The following is a 9,783-nucleotide window of genomic DNA, read 5'->3' as shown; positions in this document are numbered from 1 at the left end:
GGGTTGTGTACACACACATATATACTCAGAACTGTACATACGCACGCGCGCACACACACACACACACACACACACACACACACACAAAGACACAGAGGAGTCTTCTCCTGCCTGCTGAGATGGCCCCAATCTGTGGGCCAATAGAGCGTGAGGAAGTTGTTCTAGGAAGAGATGGTGAGATGCTATGTACAGTGAGCCACCCGGGGGAGGGCGAGGTGGCTGACCCACATCCCCCCACACACGCCCATCCCGGCCTGCCATCGCCGACCTCGCCTTCCTGAGGTCCGGGTCCCCAGCCTCCTAGGAGCAGGAGGGGCTGGTCGAGCTCTCGAGGGAAGATTGGGAGAGACGCCGGGTGAGGGGCCCCAAGGTGGGGTCGGCCACAGAAGATGTGGGGAAGAGTTTGTACCAGCCAGTCACCACGCTGCTCAAGTCCAGCTCCTCCAGCACAATCTGGGCCATTCCCATGAAGCACTTGTGGTCCATGCGCCCATAGTCTCCCCAGACAATCACCTGTACCAGGAAGGAAGGAGGAGGGAGCTGAGAGTTGAGCTATCCCCGTCTTTTTCATTGGAAATGGTCGGCTTCCTTTTCCAAAGGCTTACGAATACACCCAGCTCTCCCCTATTCTTCAAAAGCCTTAACTAGATCGGCCTGACCATCCTCCCGAGCTGCCGTCCCATCTCCCTCCTTCTCCCTGTCTCAGCCAAACTCTTCGCAAGGGCCAACTCTACTTGCTGCCTGCATTTTCTGTTCTTGCGCTCGTTTCTTAGCCCTTCACCATCCGGCTTCCAGCCTCAGCGTTCACCTGAAACTGCTCTCTCCAAAGTGACCACTGACCTCTTTATTGTCAAATCCAATGGCTTCTTCTCAGTCCTCATCTTTCTCGACCTCCCTGCAGGGTTTGACGCTACTGATCACCTTCTCCTTGATACTCTCTCCCTTCTGAGTTTTTGTTGCTTGGCTCTTTCTTGGTTCTTTTTCTATCTGTATGAATGCCCCTTCTCAGCCTCCCTCTGCTGGATCTCCAGCTATCCTTCCCTCTTGGCTCTATCCTGGGTTTTTTCCTTTTTTCATCTCTATACTGGCTTACTTTCTGCATCCTGAGCCATAGCTGGACATCTCGACTTTTGTCCTGTCACTGAACTTTGCTGACTCTGGAAGAGAGAGGGGGCTGACAGCTATGCAACTCTGCCTCACTCAGATCCAATTCATGCTCAAGCCGAGACATAACCCCTTCATATCTCTGGTTCTCTTGGAAAACAAAAACGAAGGATGAACAATAACTGTCTCGTTTGGTGATTTCATCAGCTCCCATTAGTCAATTGCCATCTTTATGCTGATGATACCCAGATCTAAACATCTAGTCCTGACTTCTCTCTTGAGCCAGAATTACAAGACTAGTCCCATTAGGACCAAAGACCTCCATGAGCAGTTGCATCTTGGACATGTCACAGTGGATGTCCCATAGACATCTCAAAGCCAACCTGTCCAAAATGGAAGTCATTATGCTGGCCCAAACCTCCTTCTCTTATAAACTTTCTTATTCCTATTAAGGCATGCATTGCCATTCTTTCTGTCCTCCAGGTATGCAGCTTTTGTGTTATCCCTAATTATTCTCTTCTCTCTCTCTCTGTCTCTGTCTCTGTCTCTCTCTCTCTCTGTCTCTCTCTCTCTCTCTCTCTCTCTCTCTCTCTGTCTCTCTCTCTCTCTGTCTCTTGTCCCTTGGGGGCAGCTAGGTGGTGAAGTGGATAAAGCATGGACCCTGGAGTCAGGAGGACCTCAGACACTTGACGCTTGTCTGTGTGACCTTGGGCAAGTCACTTAACCCTGATTGCCTTCCCCCAAAAAACAACAAAAAACAAACAAACCAAATTTTGTCCTTTCTACCGCCATGACGCCTCTTGTCTCTGTCTCTCCATTTTTCCACTGACATGGCTAACATCATTATCTCTTGCTTAGCCTGTTCAATGGATTTTTAATTATTTCTCTTGCCACTCCAATCCATCTTCCACTCAATTGCCAAAATAGTTTTTCTAAAGTGAAGATTTTACCATGTTACTTCCCCATATCTCATCTGTACCTAGTTGTTTTCATGTTGTTTCCCCTGTTAAAATGTGAGAGCCCCTTGAGAGCAGGGACTGTTTTTGTCTTTCTTTGCAAACCTCACCCTTTGCACAGTGCCTGGGGCATTTGCTTGTTCATTTTCAGTTGTTCCTGACTCTTTTATACTGGATACTAAAGTAATTTACCATTTCCTTCTGCAGCTCTTTTTACAGAGGAGGAAACAGAGGCAAACAGGGTGAAGTGACTTGCCCAGGGTCACACAGCTAGTGTCTGAGGTCTGATTGGAACTCAGGAAGATGAGTCTTCTTGATTCCAAGCTCAGGGCTCTGTCCATTTGCCTGTTGCAAAGCAAGCATTTAATAAATGCTTATGGACAAACGAATCTTATTGATACTGTCTCTACTCTATCTCTTCAGCTTGATCCTTTTTTCTCCATGGATATAACCACCACCCCAGTCCATGCCCTCATTACCTCTCACCTGAATTATTGTATGTTTTTGTCTTTGTATACCCGATACCTGGCACATAGTAGGTACTTATGGATTGGCTAATGGATAGGATCCCAGGATTTAGATCCGAGAAGGGCCTTAGAGAACACCTAGTTCTTAACTTGGGGGTCCATGAATTTGGTTTTAATTTTTTTTGATAACTAAATTTCAAATATAATTGGCTGCTTGTGTGATTCTATGGATTTTATTTTATGGATTTAAAAACATTATTCTAAGAAGGGGTTCATAGGCTTCATAAAAGGTTAAGAACCCCAACCCTCTCATTTTGCAGATGAGGAAACTGAAGTCACACATGGGCTGTAAGTAGGGGACTTGGGATCATAACTGGTCCACTTTCCGACCCACATGTTTCTGACAGGTCCCATGTGTGATGGGGAAACTCACAGCCCAGAGTGATACAGCCCATCTTGGGACACCGTATCCTGGACTTATCCCTGAATCTGTCTCCATCTCATTGCCGGCTCCTCTCCTTAGCCTCCCATCTGGGCGTTGAACTGAGTTCTTGGAACCCTGGCAGTGACAGAGTCACTCGGGTCCATTTAAAGGATCTAGCCCCAGGCTTTGGGTCTCACTGAACCGTGTCAGCTTCCCAGGGCCTCAGATCATTCTTGAAACCCATTTGGGGGACCTTGGTCTTCAGCCCCAGGGCTTTCTTCTTCACTGATTCTTAAACTTCCCTTGATCTCTAACCCCTAGCTGGAGTCAGTGAACCGTGACCTGCCTGGGAAATCAGCCGATCCCGTCCTTCCCGTCCTTCCCCTCCTCCTCCTTCTCCCTCCGCGGCCAGTTTCTGCAATTAGCCCTCAATGCCTTTGTCCCTCTCTCCATCCTTCCCTCCCCAGCTCCTCCCTAGATCCAGGTACGAATCTAGGATGTATATAGAAGGTAAAACAGATAGCAGAGTGGAAAGGAGTTAGCCTCTGGTTTTGGAGTTGGAATCCTGATTCTGGGCTGTGTTAGCAAAGCGCTCAAATCCATCCGCTGGATAAAGTTCTTTATTTCTCTGAACTTCAGTTTCCTCATGCATATAGTGGGAACAGTCTGCTTACAAGATCTTACCGAGGTCATTAAGTGCCTACCACAAGCCAGGCTCAGTACTCTACTATGGAGCTGGGGATACAAAGAAAGGCAAAAGATAGTCCCTGTCCTGAAGGCACTTACTTTTTTATTTTTGGCAATTGAGGTTAAGTGACTTGCCCAGGGTCACACAGCTAGTAAGTGTCAAGTGTCTGAGGTTGGATTTGAACTCAAGTCCTCCCGACTCCAAAAAGGGAGCTGCCACCTGGCTGCCCCCAAGGCGCTTACATTTTAATAGAGAGGACAAAGTATAAACAATTAGTGAATCACTTTGTAAGCTTTAAGGCGCTATGGAAACGAGAGCTACTAATTACTACTACTATTCCTATTATTATTATTATTAAGTCAAGTCAAATCTACTTCAGAGGATGCAATTAATTAACAAATGAAAAATCTGTGGAGTCCCATGCTGGATGGTGCCTGAACTTTCAGACCTAATTCAAATCCTGCTCCTGAACCTCAGCTTCTTCATCTATAAAATGTGACTCTGCCTGTTGTGGGGCAGTTAGCGCTGGGCTCTGGAGTCGGCAGGACTCCTCTTCCTAGTTCATATCCGGCCTCAGACACGTGCTAGCTGTGTGACCCTGGGCATGTCACCTAACCCTGTTTGCCTCAGTTTCCTCGTCTGTGAAATGAGCTGGAGAAGGAAGTGACAAGCCACTGCAGTAGCTCGGCCAAGAAAACCCCAAGTGATGACCCAGAGAGTCTGACACGACTGGAAGATGATAGAACAGCACCCCTGGGATGCTCTGGTTAGCGCTCATTCATTCACCCGGCTCTGGCCACGGAGCTGGGCAGAAAGCTTCCCATGCTGTCCCAGACATCTGGACCACTTGCCAGCTAAGTCCCCATCCTCCCACCAAGGGAAATACCAGGAACTCCCAACAGATACAAGGACAAAATAACTTGGCTGCCCACACAAGATCCCCTCACGGTTCAGGTTCAACGATTCCCTGAGCCTGAGGATTGGCATTCCCAGTCCTTTGCACAGCCTGCCTCCTTGTCTTAGCTCTTTTCTCTGCCTCTGGGGCCCCTGACTAAAAAAAAAGCGCGTTTTTTTCCTGTCTGTCCCCAGCAGACCCTGCACTCGGCTTCATGCCCTTTGGCCTGCCCAGCAGCCTCAAGCTCAGGGCAGCTGACCCTCACCCACTGGCCCGTTTCCCTTTGTGGAGGTCAATTCTTATGCCTTACAGAGTTCTTAAGTTTATAGCTATAACATTTTTTCAGTCATGTCTGAATCTTTGTGACCCCATATGGGGTTTTCTTGGCAAAGATACTGGAGTGGTTTGCCATTTCCTTCTCCTGCTCATTTTACAGTTGAGGAAACTGAGGCAGATAGGGTTAAGTGACTTGCCCAGGGTCACTCAGGTAGTAGGTATGTCTGAGGTCAGATTTGAACTCGGGTTTTCCTGACTCCAGGCCACTACATCACCTAACTGCTCTCAGTTCAATTTAGCTCAGTCAGCTCAATTCAATTCAATTCAGTTCAATTCCGTGTGGCCACCTATGCGACCCTGGACAAATCAATAGGCCTCAGTTTCCTTATCTGTAAAATGAAAAAGTTTAACTAGATGATCTTTTAGGTCACTTCCAGCTCAAAATCCTAGAATCCCATGAATTCAACACACATTTATTAAGTCACTGGGGGGTTGGCCCTTGTGTCCTAAGGATCTATGGGTTTATAATTCATGGGAGCCTAGAACCTTCGAGCTGGATGGGGCCTCAGAAGCTATCTCATCCAACTTATATCAGAACAAGTCCCCTCTACAATAAGAGGTCAGCCAGCCTTTGCTTGGAGACCCCCACTCCATTTGGGGTTAGTTCTAATTGTTAGAATCAAGGCTGCCCATTGCCTATTTCCAACCCCCATCCCCGCTTCTGCCACATACCATCACCAACTTCTCTTTCCTGAGTCCTTGCCAGCAGGAAGGCGGTAACAAGAAAACATTCCCACCAATTCCCCACCTGCCTTCCATTGCTCAGCGGTACTCCAGCCATCCCTGCCCCCAGACAGGAAAGCTTAGGGCCTCCCCACTGAAGCCCTGGCTTTACCCAGAACCCTCTGCCCCAAGGAAACTCACCTGCAACACCTTTCCCTGGGGACCCTCATCAAATAGCAGGGCCTGATGGTACAGGGGATCACATGTCTTCTTAGCCATTCTCGTCTTCTTCTTGGCCAAACAGGCTCCGTTCTCGAGCAGGTAAACTTTGATGTAGGTGGCTGGAGGAAGGAGAGGGTGGCATGTCAGCTATGGAAGGCACGGTGCAGGGCGGCCCAGGATGTCACCCCTAGAGGGTCTCCATCTCCACCATCTCTGAGTAGCCCAAACCTGACCGGTGGTTCTCCAGTCTCTGCTTGAAGACCACCAGTCCCAAAGAACTTTGGAATAGCTCTGTCAGGGAGAATTTCCTTCCATCCATCTGAAATCTGCCTCCATGAAACTTCTACTCTGTCCTCTGGGGCATGATAGAACAAGCTTAATCCCTCTTCCGAAGAGCCCTCTGAATACTTAAAGTCAGCGGTCATGTTCCCTTCTCTTCCCAAGGCTAACTACCCCCAGTTCATCCAACCAGTGGCAAAATATCAAGGTCTTTTCCATCCAGGTTCCTTACTCTGGACACTCTCCACCTCATCAGTGTCCTTAAAATATGGCGCCCAGAACCCACTACTCTAGATGTGATCTGACACTCTATTGTGTAGCAGAACTGTCCCTGCTATGATCTTAGACTCTGGACAACTCTCTTAGTCTAGACTCTGAACAACTTTCTTAATGCAGCCCAAGATTGCATTCTTACTTTTGGCTGCCATCTCATACTACTGATACTACTCATAATGAGCTTGCAGTCCACTGAAACCCTCAGATCTTTTTTCAGGCCAAAAAAAAAGGTAGTTGTATCTAGTCTGTACTTAGGAAGTTGATTGTTTTGAACTCAAGTGTAAGATTTTCCCATAATCCTTATTAAGTTTTATTTTTTTAGACCTTCTTCCAAGCTGCCGATCAATCATTAATGACTACTCTTCTGTAGTCTAGTCAATCAGCTCTTAATCTACTTAGTGTATGTAGCAGAGTCTAGCCATACCCCTGGGCCCCAAGCCTTGTCCAGGGAAGTTACACTAACTCCTTATCTACCAGCCTAGAAAACTTATCAGAAAGAACAGGAGATGACTCAGAAATCACTTTTCCTTGGTGAAGATTTATTGGCTCTTTGCAACCACTCTGTCCTTTTCTAGACACTCCCTCGTTCCTTCCACTGACCCTCTATTGGCACAGTTTTGCCCGTCCTGGGCAACCTCTCAGATGCCCTCCAGTCTTTGCTAAAACGTAGTCTCTACAATTAGGTGAGGAGGAGTAGACAGCCCCACTCCATCCCTCCCGAGCAAAGTTGAATGATGGGCATTAGGCTTTGTGTGGGAGGAATGCCCACAATCCCTCAGCCTCTTAGGATGCCAGTCTCCTTACTCTTTCATAATTCCCCATCAGCCTCAGGCTAATAAGTAGGACCTTAGCGATCTCATGCCTCATCCTACCTCCTCATTTACAGAGAAGGAAACTGAGGACCAAGATCACACAGCTGGCAAGTCGAGGAACCAGGACTTGGACCCAGGTATTCAAATTCCAAATCTTCCAGGTTGGGGTGTGACCCACAACTCATGCTTGGGCCATCTCAGAGACTTGGAGCTGGCCTGTCCGCCCTCCAGCCCAGCCCCCAGGACTTGATTCCCACTTCACTCTATGAAGGCTTTACCTGGGAGGGACTTAGAGCCCAGTTTGGGGGTAAGGCCTCGGGCCTCAATCACTTCCACCTCGAGCTGACCACTCCGGTCCATCATTGCAATATGAACATCCCCTGGGCACCAAGAAAGAGAGAAGTGAGGTACATTCTGCTGGCCACAGCCACGAAGGGAACTGGGTTCAGTTCTCAATTTTCTATATTAAGGGAAGATAGTCCTTACATTCGTCCTTCCAATGACAGAAAAATCCATATAACAGATAGCCCAAGGGGAAGAGGCTGGGAAACTTCTCAAGTTAGAGTGAATTAAATTATTCAGTTGGTGGACTGTCCATGTGTAACATGGTTTGGTGCATGCCTAGGCCACCGGAAATGGTGTCTCCCACATGGGAGATGCTTGGGAGTGGATCCTGGGAAGCAGAAGACCTGGCACGCTTGGACAGCATGTGTTGGCCTACCAAATGGGCTGGCAGTAGCCTCTTTCCATTGACTAGCTGACTGGTGCAGTCTCTCTCTTCTTCCCTCAAGGCCAGGGGCAGGGAAGGACCCATTCACTCACATCAGGTGATGCCACATACTAAGAAGGGGAAAGGGCCACCTCCCCTTCCTCTTAGGTCACGTAGCCCCAAGAAATGGGCTTGGGGCTTTTGTCTGTTTCATTTGTCCTTTGAGTTTCTACGTACAGGGAGTGAATCCCTAACTGGAGCTCAAGGCAAGGGGATACTGGAGCCCAGGATTATGGGCTGGATGTTGTAACCAGGCCAGTAGTCAGCCAGTCAACACGTATGAAGAGCCTGCTACGTGCCAGGCCCTGGGCTAAGTGCTGAGGAGCCATGATGCAGAAAGATGCTGGAGGCTTTGGATTTGAATGTGTTGGGACTAACGTTATACAGGAACCAAATTAAGCTTTGAGCCTAATCTCCCTCCCTTCCTCAGAGACTAAGGCTCTACGGAGGGGATTGTGTGCCTGGGGTGGGGGAGCGGAGTGTTTGTATACTTTTATATACTTTTGTATACAAAAGTATACGTTTGTATACTTGCTCTTCAAAGACACAAAGACTGTGTCTTTGAAGGAAGTATTTCTTTGTACAAGTTGATCTGACTGTGGTCAGTCTGACTATGGGAAGTAAATACTTAAATGGAACTGGAGTGTTTGGACTCCTAAATCTGGGGGATTTCACCCAATGGCAGAGAAGAGAGATCCCCTCATTTCCCCCTTAAAGATACCAGAGAATCATGGGGGTGGGGTGGGGGAGGGAGAGGGTGAAATATAACAGAGCTGGCCCTCAGACATGTGGTTTGTGGGGAACCCTGGCTTGCTTTTCTCCCCCTGCCCCCACGACCCTACTGCATCAAGGCTCCTGTCCCAGCTTCCATTCAACATTCACTTGGGCAACCCATACTGTTTTGTTTTGTTTTGTTTTTTTCTTTTTGGTAAGGCAATCAGGATTAAGTGACTTGTTCAAGTTCACCCAGCTAGTGTCAAGTGTCTGAGGTCGGATTTGAACTCCTGACTACAAGGCCAGAGCTCTATCCACTGCGCCACCTAGCTGCCCCTCAGACTCATTTTCATAGCAGTCCAGGACAAATAAAGCAAGGAAGTAAAATGGGATCCAGAGAAATTATATATGCAAACCAAAACAGAATCAGCTGGAATCAGCAACTGTTTCTTGGGTTATCTGTAATTTTTGCATCAGCTAGGTCCAGATTAAATTTGCCAAGTTGGTAGAGAGAGGGCTGGACCAAGGGGGAGGAGGAGGGAGGGGAGGGCAGGGAGTTGTTGTGATCTTGCCTGATTGCCCACAGCAGCCTAGAGGTCCTCATCCTAAGTCTCCCCTAAGCAGGCAGTGGGGCTCAAGGGAAACAGAGTCCAGTCCTACACAGCTTTGGTCTCCAGGGGGCACTACTCTTAAATGTTCGAGGCCAGCCTAGAATTATAGAGGCGCTGAGTGAATCTCTACCTCATCCCAGGGAGAACCTAGACATTTGGGTGTCTGATGAATTAGCATCATGGACTGTAGCTGCAGCAGGGGGAACCAAGGTTAAACTTGGGGACGCACTTCCCAGTAATGTCTACACCATGCTACCTATAGACATCCTTCTGATCTTCTGCACCCCGTCCCACCCCCGTATTCCCCCACAACACTGGTGAGCTTTCACCTTGTCTTGCCAGGAAACAGGCCTGGGAGCCCTCTCCACACCATGCAGCCTCCCTGTGTCCCCCACCCCTTTCCAGCTGCTCTTTATGTCCTCCCCTCTCTTAGAATGGAAGCTCCTTGAGGGCAATCTTGTTTGCTTGTATTTGAATCCCTAGAGATCAGCACAGGGCTTGGCACAGACTATTTACTGAGCTCCCCCCCTCCTCTCTCCCTCTCTCTCTCTCTCTCTCTCTCTCTCT

General features: G+C 48.3%; 1 protein-coding gene across 1 annotated transcript in view; it reads right to left on the bottom strand.

Annotated features, from left to right (window-relative positions):
• Positions 1-300: 300 nt before the first annotated feature.
• Positions 301-9,783, bottom strand: part of RIMS3 (regulating synaptic membrane exocytosis 3) — a 22,618-nt gene continuing 13,135 nt past the window's right edge. The window contains exons 4-6 of the mRNA XM_027864537.1: positions 7,401-7,502; positions 5,735-5,874; positions 301-513 (exon numbers count right to left, since the gene is read on the bottom strand). Coding sequence (XP_027720338.1) covers positions 301-513; positions 5,735-5,874; positions 7,401-7,502 — 455 coding nt within the window. The remainder of the gene's footprint in view (positions 514-5,734; positions 5,875-7,400; positions 7,503-9,783) is intronic.

Source organism: Vombatus ursinus, unplaced genomic scaffold (genome assembly GCF_900497805.2).
Source record: "Vombatus ursinus unplaced genomic scaffold, bare-nosed wombat genome assembly UNPS02014775.1, whole genome shotgun sequence".
NCBI lineage: Eukaryota > Metazoa > Chordata > Mammalia > Diprotodontia > Vombatidae > Vombatus > Vombatus ursinus.
Note: the sequence above shows the minus strand (reverse complement) of the source record. Positions and strands in the feature narration are given on the sequence as shown.